At 35.5% G+C, this 22,659-nt stretch overlaps 1 protein-coding gene across 8 annotated transcripts in view; it reads left to right on the plus strand.

Annotated features, from left to right (window-relative positions):
* The window catches only part of Rragb (Ras related GTP binding B), a 75,283-nt gene that overhangs the window by 20,691 nt on the left and 31,933 nt on the right, over positions 1-22,659 (plus strand). For 6 of the 8 annotated variants that reach the window (XM_063245980.1, XM_063245982.1, XM_063245976.1 and 3 more), the window contains exons 4-8: positions 7,862-7,945; positions 9,734-9,800; positions 11,676-11,898; positions 18,843-18,938; positions 21,078-21,200. In XM_063245980.1, coding sequence (XP_063102050.1) covers positions 7,862-7,945; positions 9,734-9,800; positions 11,676-11,898; positions 18,843-18,938; positions 21,078-21,200 — 593 coding nt within the window. The remainder of the gene's footprint in view (positions 1-7,861; positions 7,946-9,733; positions 9,801-11,675; positions 11,899-18,842; positions 18,939-21,077; positions 21,201-22,659) is intronic. The other 2 variants (XM_063245979.1, XM_063245981.1) reach the window with 1 other exon arrangement.

Below are 22,659 nucleotides of genomic sequence, written 5' to 3' on the forward strand. Positions count from 1 at the left end.
TTATGTTGTGTTGCTTTCTTAAAAATAGCTATTCGTACTATCATAGAAACTAAAATCGAACAACCCAGGTTGAAACCATTGCAATTAATGAGTGAAAACATTATATGGCTTCAAACCAACATCATTGGGAATCATGATTACCACATAATTTATGTATTCTTATCATTTCTTACACTAGGGAAACTATTCAGTATTTATACATGTGAGTTTGATTTATTTCACTTATGAGTATGGTCTCAAGCTGCATCCATTTATTTATAAATGTCTCAATGTGATCATTCTTTATAGCTGAGTAGTACTCCATTGTATAAAAATACCACAACTTTTTTATCCATTCTTCAGTTGATAAACACTTAGGTTGTTTCCAAGATCTGGCTATTACAAATTGTGCTGCTATAAACATGGGTGTACATATGTCACTGTGGTATGATGCTTTCAGTTCTTCTGGGAATATGCCTAGAAGTGGTATAGCTGGGTTAAATGCGGCTTCCAGTCCCAATTTTCTGAGAAATCTCCAGACTGACCACCACAATGATTGCACTAATATACACTCCCACCAACAGTGCAAGAGAGTTCGTTTTTCCCCACAGCCTCTCCAGCATTTGTTGGTGGTTTTCTTGAACTTGGCCATTCTTTCAGGAGTGAGATAAAATCTGAGTGTGGTTTTAATTTCCATTTCTCTAATGACTAATGATGATGAACATTTTTTCATATATTTATTTGCCGTTTGTATTTCTTCATCTGAGAATTGTTTATTCATCTCAGATGCCCACTTTTGGATTGGGACTTTGATTTTGGGGGGTCTGATTGTTTTTAATTCTTTGTATGTAATAGACAGAATTCCTTTGTCTGAGGGGCAGTTCACTAAGATTTTTTCCCAGTTTCTGGGTTTTCTTTTCACTATGCTGGAGATTTCTTTAGATGTGCAGAAACTTTTTATTAAGAGGTGATCCCAGTTATTGACTCTGGGAAGTATTTCCCATGCAGTTTGAGTCCTATTCATGAATGCTCTACCTACACCTATGTCTTCAAGGTTTTTACCCAATTTGTCTTCCAATAGACTTAGTGTTTCTGTTTTAATATTTAGATGTTTGATCCATTTAGATTTTATTTTAGTACATGGTGATAGACATGGGTCTAGTTTTAGTTTTGGCATATGGAGAGCCAGTTTTCCCAGCACCATTTATTAAAGAGACTGTCATTCTCCCAGTGAACATGTTTGGCCCCTTTATCGAAGATAAGGTGGTTAAGTGTGTTTGTAGTTGTGGTTGTATCTTCTAATCTGTTCCACTGATCTTCAGCTCTGTTTTGATCCCAGTACCATGTTGATTTTACTATGGTTGCTTTGATTATAACTTCAAGTGAGGGATTGTGATACCTCCTGCATTGCCTTTGCTGCTTAGAACTGTCCTTGCTATTCTAGGTCTCTTCTCACTCCAGATGAATTTTAGGAGTGATTTCTCGAGTTCTATCAGGTATGTTGATGGTATTTTTATCGGGACTGCATTGAATCTGTATAAAAGTTTTGGGAGAATGGCCATTTTCACAATATTTATTCTTCCTATCCATGAGCAAGGGATGTTTTTTCCATTTTCTGAGATCATCTTCAATTTCAGTTTTCAGTGCATTATAATTTTCCCTGTACAGGTCTTTCACTTCTTTCATGAGAGTAATTCCTAGATATCTCATTTTTTTGGTTGCTAGTGTAAAGGGTGTGGCTTCTCTTATTTCTCTCTCTGTGACTTTGTTGTTAGTGTATAAGAATGCTATTGATTTTTGAGTATTGATTTTATATCCAGCTATATTACTAAATTTATTTATTATACCTAACAGTCTTTCAATGGAGTTTTGGGATCTTCTATATAGAATATCATGTCATCTGCGAATAATGATAGCTTAACTTCTTCTTTTCCTATCTTTATGCCTTTTATTTCTCTCTCTTGTCTAATTGCTTTGGCTAGTATTTCCAGTACTATATTAAATAGGAGCGGTGTTAAGGGACATCCTTGTCTTGTGCCTGATTTTAAAGTAAAGACCTTCAATTTTTGGCCATTTAGTATGATATTGGCTGTTGATTTGTCATAGAGGGCCTTTATTATATTGAGGTAAAGACAATCTATTCCAATTTTCTGCAAGGTTCTTATCATAAATGAATGATGGACCTCATCAAAAGCTTTTTTTGCATCTATAGAAATGATCATGTGGTTCTTACTTTTGGCTCTATTGATATAGTGTATTACATTTATTGATTTACGTATATTGAGCCATCCCTGCATGCCTGGGATGAATCCCACTTGGTCATGGTGTATGATCTTCTTGATGATTTGCCGCATCCTATTTACCAATATTTTATTGAGGATTTTTGCATCTGTGTTCATTATGGAGATTGGTCTGTAGTTCTCTTTTTCCATTGGGTCCTTTTCAGGTTTTGATACTGGAGTAATGTTTGCTTCTAGGATCGATTTAGGAAGGATTGCTTCCCTTTGAATTTCATTGAAGAGTTTGAGAAGTGTTGGCATTAGGTCTTCTTTGTATTTCTTGTAAAATTCTGCAGTGAATCTGTCTGGGTCTGGGCTCTTCTTTGTAGGTAAGAATTTAGTGACATTTTCAATTTCTGTAATAGAGATTGGGTTTTTCAGTGGTTTTACATCTTCATAACCTACCTTTGGTACTTCGTATGCTCCTAGGAATCTGTCCATTTCCTCTGTGTTATCAAACCTTTGAGAATAGAGGTTTCTGAAATAGGTGTTGATGATTTTCTGTATTTCTATATGGTCTGTAGTGATTTCTCCTCTTTCATTCCTTATTTCATGAATTTGAGCTTTTTCTTCCCTTTTTAAAATAAGGTTGGCTAGGGGCTTGTCAATTTTATTTTATTCTTTCAAAGAACCAACTCTTTGATTCATTGATTTTTTGGATTTTTTTTAGTCTCTATTGCATTGATTTCTGCTCTGATTTTTATAATTTCCTCTCTCCTTTTGGCTTTGGGCTTGGCTTGCTCTTCTTTTTTGAGATGTTTGAGGTGTAACATCAGGTTATTTATTTGTATTCGTTCTGTTTTCCTGATGTGTGAACTCAGTAAAATAAATTTTCCTCTGAGGACAGCTTTCATTGCAGCCCACAGATTCTGGTAAGTTGTATTTGTGTTTTCATTTTCTTGTAGGTAGTGTTTAGTTTCCTATTTAATTTCTTCTATGATCCACTGATTACTCAAGTGTGTGTTATTCAGTTCCCATATGTTTGAGGGAATTCTGTAGTATCTTTTATCATTAATTTCTAATTTCATAGCACTACGGTCCGATAGCATGCAAGGGATAATTTCAACCCTTTTGCATTTATTTAGATATGTTTTTGTGAATTAATATATGGTCTGTTTTAGAGAATGACCCATGTACTGCTGAGAAGAATGTGTATTCTGTTATTGTTGGGTGGAATACTCTGTATATGTCTATTAAGTCCATTTGTTCACAGGTTCGATTCAGTTCTTTTATTTTTGTCTGGTTGATCTGTCCATTGGTGTCAATCGTGTGTTAAGATCTCCTATTAGAATTGTGTTATGGTTAACTTGGTTTTTCATTTCTGATATTACTTGTTTTATATAACTGGGTGCTCTGGAATTTGGTGCATATATATTTAAGATAGTTATCTCTTCCTCTTGGAGTTTTCCCCTAACCAGTATATAGTGACATTCTTTATCCCTTCTGATCATTATTGGCTTGAAGTTCACATTGTCCACAAACAGAATAGCTCCCCCTGCTTTGTTTTTGGGTTCCTGTTGCATGAAGTATTGTTTTCCATCCTTTAACATTCAGTCTGTGGGTATCCTTTTGGGTTAGATGGGTTTCTTGTCGACAACATATGGTTATATTTTGTTTCTTGATCCATTCTGCCAGTCTGTTTTTTTAATTGGTGCATGGCGACCATTTACGTTAATGGCTATAACTGTTTTATATTGGTTTATTGTTGACATGTTATCTTTCTGCTCTTGTAGCTTTATCTTTCGGTTCTTTTTAATTGTCTGCTTTGTTTAGTGGTTTTTTTCCTAAATGTATCTAGGCTGTCTTTGAGTATTCTTTGCAGGGTTGGCTTGGTGATCATGTAGTTTTTCAGCTGTTCTTTCTCACAGAAGTATCTTATTTCTACGTCAATTTTGAAGGACAGTTTTTCAGGGTACATCAGTCTATTTTGGAAATCATTTTCCTTTAAGATCTGAAACACTTCACTCTGTGGTCTTCTTGACTTTGTTGTTTGTGCTGAGAAGTCTACTGTGATTCTGATAGGTTTTCCTTTATAGGTGATCTGTCTTTTCTCTCTGACAGCTTTTAATATTCTATTCGTTTGTTCGATTTCTGGGATGGTCATTATTATGTGTCTGGGTGTAGTTTTATTTTGGTTATGGCTATTTGGAGTTCTATATGCTTCATTGATCTTGATATCACTTTCCAATCTGAAGTTTGGGAAATTTTCAGCTATTACTTCTCTAAATATCCTCTTGACATCCTTTATGTTTTCCCCTTCTTTTTCATTTATCCCTATCAACCTAATGTTGTTCCTCTTTGCATCATCTTGCAGGTGTTGAATTGTTATTTCCTGATTTCTTGTTATTCTAAAAGTTCTTTCCATTCCTGTTCACTGGCTGCAATCTTGTCTTTGAGGTCTGAAATTCTATCTTCACATTCATTGATGCGGTTTTTACAACTTTTGATGGAGTTTTTGATTTCCTGTATATCTCTTTGCATCTGCTTTATATATTCTGTTTCTTTCTTGTACTGTTCATCCAGGGATTCTTTTTGTTTAGTTCCTCCAATTTTTTAACTGTGTCTTCTTTAGATATGTTCAGCATCTCCTTCATTTCTTTTATCATTTCTTCTTTTACCTGAGAGATTACTTCTAGTTTGAATTCCTTTAAGGCTTCCCGGAGTTCCTTCTTTATTTCAGTTACTATTATTTCAGGTATTTCAGGTATGTGGCATATATTTTCTTCTATGCACATGGCTCCTAGGCTTTCTTGGGATGGGCTGGATATGTGAGATTGCATTTTGATCTTTTGTTTTGTTATTTTCCTATATTTTCGAGCTTCAAGTGTTGTTCCATGTGAGGGAGAGAGGTCAGCCAGGCTGGGATGGAATTCCCTGTCCCCTCCTGACTCACTGATCTTGACAGGAAGCCAGGGCCTGCTCCCCAGGCGAAGAAGTGAGTTCTACTGGACTGGGACAGGGTTCCCTGCCTCCACTGGCCTTACTCGTCCTGACAAGGAGCCAGAGCCTGGCCCCCAGGTGAAGAAAAGAGTTCCGCTGGGCTGGGGTGGGTTTCCCTGCCTCTGCTGGACTTACTAGTCCCACAGGAAGCCGGGGCCTGGCCCCCAGGCCAAGAAGAGAGTTCCAAGCCTCCACTGGACTTACTTGTACCAAGAGGGACTCCTTGTTATTTTTTAAAGATCTTTCCTATCCTGTTCACTAGCTGCAATCTTGTCTTCAAGGTCTGAATTTCTGTCTTCACTTTCATTGAGTCATTTTTCACAACTTGCAATGGAATTTTTGATTTCCTGTGTATCTCTTTGCATCTGCTTCATGTATTCTGTTTTCTTTCTTATATTGTTTATCCAGGGATTCTATCCTTTTGCTTTTTTCCTCTAGTTTTTAAACTGTGTCTTCTTTAGATGTGTTCAGCATTTCTTTCATTAGTTTTATTATTTCTTCTTTTACCTGTGAGATTATTTCTAATTTGATTTCCTTTAAAGCTTCCCAGAGTTTCTTCTTTATTTCAATTGCTATTATTTCAGGTATTTCAGATGTATGGCCTATATTTTCTTCTATGTACATGGCTCCTAGTCTTTCTTGGGATGGGCTGGATGTTTGAGATTGCATTTTGGTTTTTTATGTTGCCATTTTCCTGTTTTTCTGTATTTCAAGTGTTGTTTCCAAGCTTCCCCTGGGCGTGTTGGAAATCACTTCCTATGCCCTTGGCTCCTGGGGCTGAATGGAGGTTACTGATCATGATTCAGTCAATCCCACAGAACCTTCCGTGCCACCTCCAGTGTTCCAGGATGCTGGGCTGGCTCCTAAGCACTTTGGGGATTGTCCAAAACTCTCCTGGCTTGCACTGATGTGTTGGAACTTCAATCACGTGTCCTCAGCTCCCGTGATTGAAAAAGGTCACTGGGCATGGTCTAGTGGGGTCCACAAAACCTCCCAAGCCTAGTCTAGTGTGGCTAGAAGCTGGGGGGGGGCACTTAACAGCTGGGAGTGATGATCTTAAACTCTCCCAGGGCCGGAACTGGTGTGCTGGAACTCACCTGCCGCAGCCTCAGCTTCCTGTATTGAAAGACGTGTTATATCTTAATTCCTTGTTTTTTTGCATTCCCCTCCCCTTCCTTCAACCCTCATGTCCTTCTTATTTACATAGCTTTGCTTTGATGCTTTTCTAAGTTTCTTTCTTTTTCTTTCCTTCCTTTCCCCTTCCCCCTTCTTATTTTCTCTTCCCTTGTGAATATTTTTTCCTATTTCACTATACATTATACAAATGTTATACATTTTTATCCTTACTTACACTTTTAGTTTCTCACACCAGAGAGATATGCGATATTTGCACATTTGTGACTGATTTATTTTAGAAAGCCAGGCAAGCGATGAGTGGATTTGGGTTGTAGTTTACAAGTAGAGTCAATAGGAATTTAAAAACTCTTGGATAGAATAGTGAGGGCAAATGTATACTGAAGGATGAAACTAAGATTTTGGCTTGGGCTAAATTCACGGAGATAGAGAAGACTGAAAGCAGAGTTGATTTTTATTGGAAGAAAAGAAAGAAAAGTTTGGTTACGAGTTTTGGGTGCTTATACTTAGGTATATATAATACAGATTTACCTTCATTCACAAACACTTGAACACTTTTTTATATATTATCTTGTTTTAGTCTTTTTTAGATAGAATCTTGCTGTGCCATTCAGTCTGGACTTGAGTTCACTTTGTAGTCCAGGCTGGTCGCGAATTTGCAGCAATCATGCTGCCTTAGCCTCCTGAGTACTGGAATTACAGGCTTGTGCTGCCATACCTGGATTATTAGTCTTTTTTGAGTCAGAGTCTCACTACGTAGTTTAGACTGATCTTGACATCACTATGCAGTCCAATCTGGCCTCAGACTCACTGTGATCCTCCAGCCTCAGCATCCCTGAGTGGTGACATTATAGGAATGCCACAAATGCTTTTTGTTTGAAAACAGTTTGGTTTGTAAACAGAAGTGTTTGGCAAAATTTAATTTTTGTTTGAAAAACATGCATTAGGAGACAAATACAAGTGTGACCAACCTTCCTATACAAATACATGTGTGGCCATATTTTCTCAAATTGTAGAACAAATTAAATTATTAACCAAATTACCACTGTATATGAGTCAGAAATGCAAGAGAGAATTCTGTACTACAACTACCTATTTATGAGTATCTGTATGAGTATACAATAATATAAGTAGATTATCTTGCCTCAGGGAAGCATACATAGATGAGAAGGTGGCCAAGCCTGGAGTCTTGAAAAGCTCTAACATTTTAGGGACAGAAAGATGAATAGAAATATGTGAGGGAGAATCTTCCAGAGAGTTTGTAGGCTTGATATCAGAAACCATGAGAAGAGAATTTTTTGAGAAGAGAGTAGTCAACAGTGTCATGCTGTGGAAAGTATGACAAGGACTAACATCCACTGGATTGGGCAGTGGGACCATTGTTAACTTGATGAGAGCAATTTCTGTAATATAGGAGTAGAAATCACGTTTCTGTCCCAGGTGCCCTATGTCTAAAAGCTCACTGAATCCTGTCACTTTTGTCATTGTCTTTCCCTTTCTCAGTAGCACTTCTTTTCATTTTTTTTTAGTACTAGACCGTTTACATAGTCTTCAAATTAATAGCAGTTTGAGCACCTACTCTCTCGTAGACTCTGTTGGAAGTACAAAGACATGTAAGATATGATTCTTTTTCCAAAGAAGGGAACATAAAGGGGAGAGGGGAAGTAATTTCAGCACCTACTACATGCCAGGCACTTTATGTAGTATAACTCCCTGTATCTTCACAATAATCCTGTGAGGTCAGTACTATGTCTGCTTTTAAAAAAAAAAAAAACAGAAATTAAAGAAGATACTTAGAATTCATATGACTTGCCCAAAGTCACACAGAGAAATAAATCTGGTATTGAACTGATCTGTTTGACTCCAAAGCATGGGTGTTCTATTTTATAATGCTTTGCTGTCTGTGACCTAGTTTATGAGATGGTAAAATTGCACAAAAGTTAGATCATGGTCAATTTAAGCTTTTGCTTTGAGATAGCTACAGAAGAAATATCACTGTATGATTTAACTGTAACCTAAATTAGATGATAATAGCCAGACTTTGAGAAATTTTCAGAATAAAACTTTTCATTTTTTCCTCCTTGATATTTTTGGTGCCTGGCAGAGAGTAGATGCTTAATAAATGTTTGAATGAATTCAGAAGGAGAGATGATGGTAAGTGGGGTTAGCCAGACAGAGTTGTTAGAGGAGGTAGGATTTAGTCCTAGTCTTAAAAATTGAATAAAATTTTGAAAGAAAGATGGGGGAGGGCATTCCAGGCAGAAGGACAGAATATGCAAAGGTTAGTGGGAAAGAAGGTTAAGACAGAGGTCGCAAACAGGCAACTTGTATGCTGAATAAGGCCTGCGGATTTATTTTGTTTGGACTGTACACTGTTTTAGAACAATTGAAATTAGTTACCAACTAAAATTTTATGTAAAAATTTGAATGTCCCACTACTACTGAAAAGTTTAAATATCTGGTAACCTTGATGAAATATCTGGTAATGTGCATGAAAAATGAAAAAGAGTTGAATAACTATCATTTACTCTACTATCCCATTGGGTAGATGTTTACCCTTCATATGTGGCCAATGGTGTAATGGTGTATGTTTACTGACTTGGCCCCTTATTAGCAAGTTTGCGACCCCTGATGTAAAGTATATTGGGAATTTGGGAGGACTGTGAATAAAATAAATTGGGTTGGAATGAAATACTTTATTAATATGAATTATTAAATATTTGTAGATAAATTGAAAGCCAGTGCCCCCCTTTAGGCATGGAGGAGCCACTGAAAGTATTTTGAATGGGGAGTGACATGATCAAAGTAGTATTAAGATAATGAACTTGGCAGTAACTTTTGGTAAGGGTGTTAGTTATGGAGACTGTAGCACTGCAGGTATGATATGATTAGTACCTTTCTTAATATTAGTGATCAGTTATCAAAGAGTGGAATTGAGAGATTACAAAGAACTAGCAATGAGTATAGACAATGGAGTAGTCGAAAATGAGAAAAAGGGTCATTAATGAAAAAAAGAAGTCAATACAGGAGTTAGTTTGGTTATATTTTACATTTGGTTTTTGGTATTTTACTGTGGGAGCACTGGTGAGGGCAGGTAGAACAGGGAAGATCTATTAAATGGTATATGTCACTATCTTACATGTTAAAATATTGACTTTGGTATAATTGAAGATCGTTTGTGCTTTAAGTACTAAACTACTAAAAAGTAAAATGACTTATATGAGAGCTGGTTCTGTAGTTCAGGATAGTTTAGGTACCTGCCTTGCCACTGAAGTACCTTCTTGTGACTTTGAACATTTCACTCCACTTTCATCCTACTAAATTGGTAGGCTAGTGCTTTGCTTATTTTTAATTTCTCCTTGCATGCTGCAATTACTATATTTGCAATATTTGTCTTTCAGTTGATGTAGAACATTCTCATGTTCAATTTCTGGGAAACCTGGTATTGAACCTGTGGGACTGTGGTGGGTAAGTATCATCTGTTTATTAGTTTAGGAAGCTAATGGCAGTGACCATGACATTTAGTATAATCAGTATGGCAAGCATGCCTAGAGTAACTGTCATTTGTAATAGATATATTGGATAGAATTATTTTGTAATTGGTACTTGATTAAATAAAATCTCTGACTTCTGTGTAATTATGAAAATTCCCTCTGTATGTGACATATTTAACCAGCTCTGATACAAGCTCCGTTTGGTATTTTTGGAATAAGATAGAACCTCCTTCTTTTGCAGAATCATATTAGGTTTTTGTCTCAGATAATCTGACACTAGTGCTAGCAGCATAAATTAGGTTTCTGTCTGAAGTGATTTGACACTATCATACCATACTGGTTCATTTTTATATATTTTAATAATTATGGCCAGGTAATCTTAGCACTATAGATCATACTGGGCATTTATTATCTAGCTAGTTACTCATTGTTGGAAGAGTAAGAGAAATGTGTTCCTCTCATGAGCAAGGTACTTACCAAATAGCCCATCACAACTATGCACTTACCATGTTTCTATGCCGACATTGCATTATGTCTTGTATCTCTGTACTGGAGCAGCAATGTAGAGTCCTTAGTGCTTAGGAATGTAGACACCAGAGTTAGATTGAGGTTTGTATTTTGTCTGTTAGCTGTGTTAACTTGGATTGATCACTTGAATTTTCTGAGTTGCAATTTCTTCAGTTTTATAATGGGGTAGTAATAGTACCAGCTCATAAGTGCGATTACCTATAATAATAAGATAATTTATATAAAAGTAAATATTAGTGTTATAAAAATTAGTTATTATCTTTAGCTTGTTGTTTTCTAGCTCCTAGCATACAGCTAAATATAGAATAGATACTCAGTGAATATTTAATGAAAGAATAATTTAACCGCCAAATACTTTCTAGGAAAATGACTCCATTATTAAGAGTATGGATGACTTAACATTCTAGCAGCACTTTCACATTTTTATTGCTTCCAATTCTCTAATCTGCATTAAAGGATTAATATAAGTCTCCGCTTTTAGGCACTGAAACCTGATTTAGTATTTATGAATAACGTAGCCAAGATAGATTATGATTCTCCTAAGGTCATGAAGCTAATTAGTAGTAGGATTAAGGACTAGTACCTACATTCATGATTTTCCTCAACTCAGTGCTACTATTCCTGCTGTCTAGTCATTATCTGAGAATTTCTTGGAAAGTGGAACACAGTCTAAGTAATAAAGAACAACATTCTGCCAGAAAACTATCATTATAGTCATTTTCATATAAAGAATATTTGATTACTGAGTTATTTATTAAGCAAATGTTCATGGGACGTCTATTGCTCTTTTAAAACCCAAGAAACAATGAGTAGCAGATGGAATACTACAAAAATGAATGTTATTAGCCAAAAGTTTATGCCAACAAATGTAATATATTATGATAAGTGTTGGAAGTGAATGGAATTTATTGATCAGAGTCTTTGATGAATGGATTGATCCACATCAGGTATTTCAGGAACTGTTTCTACAGAAGTATCAGTTGAATTGAAATGTAAAGGAAAAGCAGGAGTTAAGATGAAGGATAAAAGAGTGCCATATGAAAGTGAGAAGCATGTGTAATAGTTCCATGATGGAGAGAAATTGTGGATCATTTGAAGAATTAAGAAAAGATAAGTGTGTTTAAAACATGATGGGAGGGGCAGAGGGTGGTGGTACCTGTTGCAATTCAAGTTGTAAGTTCAGGTCAGATATGTTTGCTATTCTTTACTCTTCAAAGCATTAAGATTATCTTTTGCATTGATCAAGCTAACACATACATATCAAATTCAGGAGTGATTTAACTAAGGACTTGCTTGCTATCACTATCATTTTTTCTATCAGACAAGACAGCTTCATGGAAAATTATTTCACTAGCCAACGGGACAACATCTTCCAAAATGTGGAAGTTCTAATTTATGTTTTTGATGTGGAAAGCCGTGAGCTTGAAAAGGACATGCACTATTATCAGTCATGCCTAGAGGCTATTCTTCAGAACTCTCCAGATGCCAGAATTTTTTGCTTGGTACACAAAATGGATCTGGTACAGGAGGATCAACGGGACCTGGTAAGAAACAGAAAGGGCACTACATTAAACAGTTGATGTTTGCAACATTATTTTTTCAAGAAAAAAAAAGTCTCAATAAGCTTTCCAGTTGAAATCCCATCATATATTTTTTAAACACTTCTTAAGTACATGATTCATTTAGCAAGTAGAGGTTTCAGAATTAGTAAGGAATCTGATCATGTTAAATCACTAAAACATCTTTATTTTTTAATGTATTTGCTGCCCCTATTTTATTGTCAAAGCTTGAAGACTTGCCAGAGGTAAAATAAAGATTGCTTTTGTAACTGGATTTACCAGTTAAAATGCCAACCACACTGAGTCAGGCCCTATGCCAGGTCTCTCATAATTGGCACTAACATAGTGTATTTCTCTTCTTTTGTTGCATGAATGAATTAGTTTACACATATTTAAACCAGAGAAGACACAGTAGAGAGGTAATATTACTAAGATAATGGAGTAGGAGCTATCATCCCCCACCCTACACACTAAAACGAATATAACTACCCATAAACCAGAATAACTGTGAGAGAATTCAAATGCTTATTACAAAAAAGATACATTAAGTGGGTAAACTGCTCCCTGTTTGTGAGATTCTCTAACTAGCAGATCACAAACATAGTCTAGTTTCTGTTTGCTCATTTGTAAGAGGATTAGTTCTTAATGTCAAAGTAAAAGAGAAGGTCTTTCTGTACTTCTTAGGATAAAACTCAGAACAGCAGTTTTAGAATATACTAGTTGTGTATAACAGTTCCTCCTTGGATTGCTGTGTAAAGGTCAAAGGATTGTGGTTAGAGTTTTTGAATAGCTGTGATAAGGAGTGCTTTTTCCATGACTAAGTATAGTGTTGCCTCCATTGTTTAAGTATTTTGGTATGTATAGATTAGCTTGCTAGCTTCAAAAACTATTTGATAAGATGCCCTATTTGACTCAGAATACTAGAAATGAGGGTTCAATAGATTTTTTAGCTTTTTTCCATTTTCCCTCTCAGAAAATTAGGTTTATAGTATGGGTCTTAAATTTGTGAGAGTTTGATTGTTACTGTTATTGTTTTGTTCTTTTTTTCTTTTTAAATTATTTCATTTCTTAACCAAAATTATACTGGCAAAACTTAGAACATTCCAATTTATGAGCTACTTATGAATGTTATTATTATTTGTAATTTTGAATGATAATCTGTTTTCTAAATGTGCATGTAAATATTTCTAAAGACATGTTAATATTCTTTAGGAGATTTTAAGCTTAATTAAGCAATTCTGTAATATCATTACTGTAATATCATTACAGACTTGGAAGTTTTAAAATATGAATGATTAAGGTATTTCCAAAAATAATAATTTCAGCTAAGATAGATATTTCCCTGCATATATGTATATATATTAGGCTTTTCTAGAGAAACAGAACCAATAAGGTATATGTTTATATGTGTGTGTAGATAGAGAGATGTGTTCATTTTAGAGAACTGGTTCAACTGATTTTGGAGGCTGTCAAGCATGAAATTTTGAGAGCAGAAAACAGGTTAAGGATAAAGAGATTTGATTTTGCATTTCAGAGCAGAAGGAAATGGGAAGGGAGGATTCCCTCTTCTAGGAATGTCAGTCTTTTTTCTCTTACAACCTTCAACTGATTGCATAGGTTCGCCAATATTAGGGAAGTTAAGCTGTTTTATATAATACATACTGAATTTAATAATAATCTCATTTGAAAAATAACCTTAACAACAATATACAAATGTCTGGTCACAGTAAGACTCTCTCACATTATGGAAGTTAATCTGTTTTATATGAAATGTAGTGAATTTAATAATAATTTCTCTTGAAAAATAAACTTAACAACAATATCCAAATGTCTGGGCATTGTGGCCCAGCCAAGTTGAAACATAAAACTATTATGATACAATTCTTGTCAACTTGACAATCATATACATCCCTGAACCATACTTAATCTCTAAATAAAGATAATATTGAGGTCATACTCTCATTTAATATGATACAGCTATTTGGTGTACTATTATAAAAACTTTAATCCTCTCTGAACAAGAGGATATAAAGTCATTGGGTAATGTTTCCTCTTTTACTTGCTTTCCTTTTCTGTATATTAAATATTATAATGTAAATAATACTTAAGCACAATATTGATAAAGTATATATCTTCTATTCATGGTAAGGGGTAAGAAAAAAAATAAGGCATATTTTAATACTTGTACATGTATATCAACAAAATCAAGAAAGAAATACGACTATTATGATTCTTATTTTTATAACTGTTAATGTGGTCACAGCTGGTATTTATACCTACCATATTCAGTTCTGGATTCTCTTTACCCACAGAAATCACTTCTGGTTTTAGTTCCTTTAGAGTTACCTTAAGTCCATTAGGCCTAGTACTTTGGGTCATTAGTAGAACTGCCTCAGTTGAGTAGTTGCAGTTTTTCATTACCAGGTATAATATTATTAAGGGATGCTTTATGGGAATCTCTTGTGTTCAAACATGTCCTTCCTTACCTCTGCCATTAAGTAGAAGTCTAGTCCCATCTTTAGAGTCAAGATTAATCACTCCAGCTGTTGCAGTAACTCCTTTATATGCATATTGATTCAGAAGCCTAAGAAATTCAAAGTAACTGGTGGTAGTCTTAATCTACAGTTAAGTGAAATTATTGTTATGTCTCCTATTAGACACATTCCTCTCCTTTGGAACTGAGACCTTAAACCAGAAGACTATAAGGTCATAGGAACAAGAACCAAGAAATATTTGCCCCTTACCCATAGTAATCAACTAGCTGATTGCTAAGAATAAGAGTAAGTGGTGATATTTCCTTTACTTCCCTTTAAATCCAAAATCCATAAACTCTCACTATGGGAGAAAAAGTACCATATATTGAATACAGATTCAGGGGATATACAGCTTCCTAGAGAATCTTGCTCCAGCTCTGCAAGTTGCTATCACTTAGCTGGCACTGTAACTGAGCCTTCAAAGTTCCACTTCACTGATCTGTCAAACAAGCTGTTTCAGAGTGGTAAAGAACAGGACAAGAGTGAATTCCATGAGCCTAGGGCCATCCACTTACTTCATTTGTTGTGAAATGAGTTCCTTGAGTTCCTTGAGGAGAAGCAGTGTTGCATGCAATACCATAATAATGATGAACACATTTTATAAATCCTTATCTGGTAGTTTTGGCAGAAGCATTGTGTACAGGGAAGGGAAATTCATATCTAGAGTATGAGGTCTGTTCCAGTAACAATCGAATGCTGTCCCGTAACTGAAGGAGATCAATGTAAGCAGCCCACCTTAAAATAACTAGGAGAATGATGGACTTGTAATGATACATATCACGGACTTGTAATGATCTCTATTGCTAGTATATTGGGCACTCGTTGGTTGCCATAGCAAGAACAATCTTGATGGGTCAAATCCACATTGCTATACCTTTGAATAACTTTCAACTCCTCATTGTGGCCAATTAGTTCCTGAACCCATTTAATTGGAGAGATAGCTGAGGATACAAGCTACCTGGTATCCACATAACAGGCCATTGTATCTACTTGATTATTAAAACCCTCCTGAAGTCACTATTTGGTGACATTCATGTGAAATGCATGCATCCATATTTTTTCTATTCAAGAGATTTATAAATATACTCTTTGTCACTGACTTTATGATGATGTTCTTCCAAGTCGTTGTCCATACAGCAAATGGCTACATCTCATGAGTTGGTATATAATTGTTTATCTGAACATTTCACCTCCATAACAAAGGGAATAGCCAGATGCTGAAAGTTCTGTTCACTGAGAGGATTTTATCTTTATCACTTTCCTTTAAGGATGCTCCAAAAATGAGCTACAGGGTCGCAGCTTATCATATCTAGGTGATGTATTTATATCATGCAGAAACCATATGTTAAACCAGGTTCTGGTCTTATTTTCCTCAGTCACTTGGTTGTAGGGAACTCCTCATGAAGTCCTAAGAGCAGGCTTGGAGAAAAGGCAATGTAGCTGTGGAGGTCATGGGCATTTGGGCTACTTCTACTTGTAACTTATTTGTGTCCTTATGGTCTTTATGAACATGGTCTGATATATATATCTTGAATTTGGTAATGGAGTACATCTGTGTACACCCGACCTTATGGCATGAAGTTAAATAACACCCAGTTCATAATGGGTAGCTCAGGTCTTGTGGGGGCCATGGTTAAGTGTACATACTATGAGCCAGTAGTAGGCCAAGAGTTATCAAAAGAAGAGTAGTTACATATGGAAGATGGCAGAGCTTTGATTCAATATTCTAAAGATGTGGAATATTGTTCAACTATGGGGACCTGCCATGGCCTATAAACAGCACCCCTATCCACTACTAACACTTAGGTTATCATTAGATTTGCTAGGTGATACAGGCCAAGAAAAGAGGAGCTTGCACAATAATGTGGACTTATTGCAAAGCCTTTTCTTCTATGCCCCACTCAAAACTAGAAGCCTTTTGGATTACTCAGTAAATGTGCTAGAATAATACACCCAAAAGAATATGGTACCTCCAAAATCCAAAGAGGATAGACATTGTGCTAGACACTGTGCATCTTTCATGGTTGTAGCATGAGACATATGCAACAGCTCATCCTTCCCAGTAAAAGGATATCTCATCATGCCTCACTGAATTCCTGGAAATTGTACTGAAAATACCCCTATTTTTCTAGTAAATTTAGAGCAACTACCTCTTACTCACTGGGTCCTATTAGCATAATGTCATCAATGTAATGTCTTGTAAGTGGAACACAATCAAATCCCAACAAAACAGATTTGGCATAGGGTAGAGTCATTATCACCCTCAAATATGTCAATGATATTTTTGGCTTTGCCACTTGAAAGTAAGCTGGTGTGTTTTATAGACAAGTATGGAGATGTCTTGGTTATTCTTTTTTTGTTGTTGAGACAAAATACCTGATGCCCAAAGTGAAACAAGGAAAGGTTTATTTAGCTCACATTTTTTGGAGGATTCAGTCCATATTCAGCTGTCTCCAAAACAGGGTGATGTGGCTGAGCTTTCATGACTGCCACAAGCAGCAAGCGCAAACAAGGCAAAAAGGGGAAAATCATGCCTCCTCCTCTCTCTCATATTGTATACTGGCTCCCTGCACCTGGGCAGATACAGCGCTCACTCCACCAATCCTAACACTAGACAAGGAACCAGTCACAAACACTAGATTCAGCCACCTCCATGACTACGTGAGGCTTGGGGGGCAATCCAAGCCCAAACCATAATAGAAGGAAAATGCATTTCTTGAAAATAGTTACATACAGGTACCAGGGAATGTGTTAGTTTGCTCAAGCAATGAAAGCACAAAAGCCTGTAATTGTATAGTTACTATGTGGCCTAACATCTGATAATCCACTGTCTAAAATCTTCTGTTTACAAAGACAGAAGTGGCAAGCTTAACAAGGATATAGTGGATTCCTTAATCCTGCATCTTTCACTAATTCTCCAAAGTCCCTTCAGGAACTCAGTATTGCTTTTGCTTTATTGTTTATCTAGGTAGATAGATATCTAGGATGCAGTTCCAATGGCTTTCATTTGGCTTTTTCTATCCATGAGAGTCCTTACTCTTCAGGTGAGGGAATTAGTTTAAGAATTTTAGCAGTTGCTAAGTAAGTGTTTTCCAATTACGCATTCTAGAATTTTGGAAACATCTAGAATATAGATTCACTGTATGACAAACCTGTGCTAAAACTCCATTGAACACTTGATATTCTTAAGACATGGCTGGTGAACCTCAACAACATTGTGGGTCTCGTGGAATTAGTGTTACTTCAGAGCCCAATATTCTCTAAAAGGTCTGAGCCTTTCCTTTTCCCTAATGTGTGGTCACCCTGGTAAAAAGCTGTACCTCCATTTGGGGGAAACGGGAAAATTAATGGTATAAATTTTGGCAATGTATTTAAGTGGATTCAGCTCCCCTTTGTTCAAAGGGCTCTAGGTCTTTTAAACTGGCATGAAGATACAGAGACTGAGAGAAGAGGGAAAGGATGATTTATTTTAAGGAATTGGATTTACTAATGATGAAGGCTGACAATTCTGAAACCTGTAGGACAAGCAGACTAGAGATCCATTGAAAAATTTATGTTGCTGTTGGAGTCAAAAGGCAACCTAGAGGAAGAATTTGTTTTTCTTCAGTGTACTTGTCTTTTAGTCTTAAGGTTTTCAACTCAACTAATGAGGCCCCCCTTCATTATTACTTTGCTTTACTCAAAATTACTTATTTAAATATTACTGTATTCTCAAAATATCTTCACATTAACATCCAGAATGTTGTTTGACCAAATGTCTGGAGACTATGGTCTAGACAAGTTAACACATAAAATTAACCATCATAATGTATCCAATGTATACAACTAATCCACCCACTCAAGGAAAAATATCAATGCATGTATATTTGTACAGAGAAAATTTCATGTATATGTTAGCACATATACATAGAAACATCTAAGATAGGTAGAACTTTTGTATATGTGGAGGGCTATATATACACAGTGAAGTAAATACAATGCATTTGTTAATAATATATATGAATATATGTATACAAGTACATGACCAAAAGACACATAGCTTAAAAATAGTTTGATACAAAATCTTGATACAGATATCATCATCTTAAATTGAGCCATATTTGGTGAATTGGAGTGTTGAAAATGTGTTATGATTCTTCTTTATGACAAAATTTATTTTCCAAGTATAGGGCACACAAGCAGCATAAGCCTAAATAATTCTATTAACCATTGATGTTTTAGACCTGACCTGAAATAATTTCTGCCATCCTGGTTTGTGAATTAATGTATATACTCAAAATTCCTCTTAATAAGGAACTTTTGATTAAAATATGCTAAAATAGTTACAGATTAGATTATCCAGTCAAAGAGGGGAACTGTTATGTGCTGATCAGTGTGCTGGACTTTTTAATTCAGATTTTTAGAGAGCGAGAAGAAGATCTGAGACGTTTGTCTCGCCCATTGGAATGTTCTTGTTTCCGAACATCTATTTGGGATGAAACTCTTTATAAGGTATGTGTGTTTCTGAGTTCTCTCATTTTAAGATCATGAAAAAAAGCTAGAAGCATATTAACAAAATGAAAAGATTTTAAGCCATTTCATAGTCATCTAGATTTTTTATACTAAAAAAAGATGTATTGCTTCAAGAATATCAAGCTAGATTTAGTGTACTTGAAAAGGGGTAATCTACAACAAGTTGCTTGAAGAATATCAAATGTAACACTAACAGATCTCAGTTTTGATATTACATTGGGACAACATTGCTACAAAACCACATTGAATTAACCGGTTTGGCTGTGATTAATTTAATACTGATCTTTATGATACCAGAAGTTCACATACTGGCTATCATAATTCTGACTTATTGTAGTATCATTTCTTATTAGACTTGTGTGTAGTGCTCACTTATGGCTACATGATAATGGTATAAGCTAATCTTCTTTAAATTTGAATAGTAACAGTAGAAAAATATTTAGTGGAGTGGTTTGAAAAAGGAGTCTTAGATTGAGACATTATGCCTGGAGGACAGCAGCTTCAACTTTCATACCAAATTGGAGACCAGCATTCTTTCAACCAGAGGGATTGTTTCCATGGTTAGAATAGATGTCACAGTGTTTGCAGTAATTGAAGAGATTATAACTTCTGTATTGATGAAGTTGAAATTAACTTATTGGCACATAGGCTCCTGCTTCTTGCCTTTTTCCTACTGATAGAGTTATTTAATGACTGGCTCATTTTGTGTCTTTCTGTGGTCAGACCTTTCCTTCAGACTGCTTCTGGTACCCATTGATAAGTCTGACTAGGTGGCAAAGGATCCTTCTCTGTCACTTGTAGCTACAGCCTCAGTATCAACTGCATTTGACAAGTATCTACAATCAGAATTACAGAAGCCTGACTTGACAAGGAGAAAAAGCATTGAACTTTAAAAATACCATTGCATTAAAAAAAACGAATTTATTTTTTCCCAATATTATGTTGACCCAGCCTCATTCTAATAACATCATTTTGAGATACCTGTCTAGGAAGTACTGTTCTAGATTATTATGGGCCGGATTTCTCTCAAAGCCTTATTCCCATAGAACAGGTAACCGTGAATAAGGATGGACATGACGCACTGATAAGAGCCAACTGCGGTGTGAAGGATGGCAATACATAACACGAGACCAAAGACAATTGGCTAATCACAACACTGCTGTGAGTGAAAATGTCTCTGCTGTGGTTAGCTTTGGTGCCTTCTCCAAGGTAAATTCAGCAGTGACATTAACACCAACCTGGGAACCTGGAACCTGAAGTCCTATGCCTAAGTGATAAAACTAATTGGAGCAGAGACATGACACTTCTATCTCTTAAATCAATGTTGCATAGAACAGACTTAAATTTTTCTATTAAGTTTTATTCAGTAAGCACTCATTGCCTATGTGCTTGACGCTATTGCATACTCAAATGATTTAAGATCAGGTTCCTGCCCTTTAGTATGGGAAAGAACACAGTACACTTAACCAGAAAAAATGGAGTGAGAGTGAAGGAAGTATGGAAATACAAATAGAAGAGTCAAGAGAATTGAGGGAGGGTGTGGTTAATTTCAATTGTTTACATTAGTCATATTCTGGATGAAGTTAGTTTTAGGCACTTTTAAAGTTCCATTGTATTAGTGATATTCACAGATGACAACAAAACTTGGGGAATGATAATGCCACTAATTTCTCTTGTAATGACATATTGTACCATTGAGGGAAAGGGCCATTTGTCCATTTTGCTCTAATATTTTTCACAAAATTGATCTTGGATGTATACTGTTAAATATTTGTTGAACGTATAGATTAGAAACTTTGCAAGTGGTAGATCACATTTTGCAAACTTTTTTCCTACGGCAATATGATGGCATTAAATTGCTTGTTTATTTTCAATTTTCAATGGAAAGAAGTTTCTTTAGCATTTCATAAAAGTGTATGAACTTCAAAAATTCAACTCAAGGGAAAGTCAATGTTAGTTTTATTTTTCAACTCATATGTGTTATATTTAATGTCAGTATTTGTCTGGGTCTCAAATATCATCATATTTTTCTGTCTATATTTTAATGTGTGTATTCATTTCAAAGGTCAGGGTCTGGGTACCTGTTTGTAATATTATATTGTGCTTCTGTCCTGTTAGGCATGGTCCAGCATTGTTTATCACCTGATTCCCAATGTTCAGCAACTGGAAATGAACCTAAGAAATTTTGCTGAAATTATTGAAGCTGATGAAGTACTTCTGTTTGAGAGAGCTACTTTTCTGGTAGGAGCATTCTGCTCTCGAGACACACTTTACACCATACTTTTATTTAACAGCAGAGAACAGCATGTTGCCACTTTCAGAATAACCATTTCCCACTTTGTCATTACTTTAGCATGCTTAGCATTGTTTATAAAGTAGTATTATCAACAAATGATCTGAAAGAAGAACTTTGGTGTGTAGCCCTTTAGTAGTCAAACTTAGATTTGGGCAGGTATGCCTTAGACAGTTTAGATTATTTGTTCTAACAACTGTTCATTTGTGATAAAGGATTCATTTTTCTTATTCTCCTTTATTGTAAAATGTAGGATATTTCCTCTTACAGAAAACTCTCTTCCCATCTTTTTATCTAAAGGACTGAATTTAAAACTTTTAACTTGGTAGAGGTAAAGTGGCCAACTCAGTGTTGTAGCTAAGATGAGAGAATTGGAGGGAGAAACAGGCATGTTACTATTTTTACTTTTTATATAAATTGAATTTATCAAAGATCCTACTTTTTGTATAAACCTAAGCAGGAGACACAAAATCTAGTATCACATGTATTTTTAAAATAACTTTAATAAGAACTAATTTGAAATGTGACAACACATTTTGTAAATAATTGCTATCTAGCTTAATAAATATAACTCTACAGTAGATCCTAGAAATTTTTTACCTCTAATAGTGCTTGGTGATTTTAGACACTGTTTTTAATCTCTCTGAGCTTGCTTCCCTTTCTGTAAAGTGGGAAAAATAGTATCTATATTAAGATTAACTTGTGAATTAAGAGGTAACATTTAGCAATTGCCTTGGCATGTAGGTGAAAAGTTATTAAGCATTAATTCTTTTTGTAGCTATCACATTAGAGAGTGAAGAATCTAAAGGGCAGTTTCTTCATACCACTCCCTTCTTTTGTGGAAAAATTATTTGTAACTATAGTAGTATAAGGGAGCTATCCTTTCTGCTAGCTGCCACAGCTGAATCAAGGAGTCCTAACTAGCATGTCTTTTGCCTCAGCTCACTGATATTGATGCTTGCTTAGATTTACTACTCTAAGCCCATTTTTTTCTCCTGTTGTGATTAGCAACACACGATTAAGCTGTTAATGTGCATGGCATTACAGAATCCTGCTTCAGCAGCATTTTCCTGCCACATCTGCCACACATGATCATAGAGAATAACCTAATATAAACTCTCTATTCCACATTAATAGTAATAGGTAGCTTTTGTTTCTCTTGAAGGCCAAGTGTAAGTGCAAATGACTGTTTAACCGAGGTGCTTACAGTAAGCAAGGTAGATTTCTTCTGTCATTGGTATACGAATTGTATTTTGAAAATATCACATTTCTCAAAGAATTTCCCTATGAATTTTCTTCTGGTGAGTGTCTGTTTTGTCTTTTACTAGAAACTTTTCATCTGTGTATTAGTATTTAGAATGCTATTGTGGATTTATTAAAATCTGAAAATGTTAAGGAAGGTATTTT

This window comes from Cavia porcellus, unplaced genomic scaffold, assembly GCF_034190915.1.
Source record: "Cavia porcellus strain 051 isolate PalLab524CR breed Dunkin Hartley unplaced genomic scaffold, mCavPor4.1 scaffold_3, whole genome shotgun sequence".
In the NCBI taxonomy this organism is placed as follows: Eukaryota; Metazoa; Chordata; class Mammalia; order Rodentia; family Caviidae; genus Cavia; species Cavia porcellus.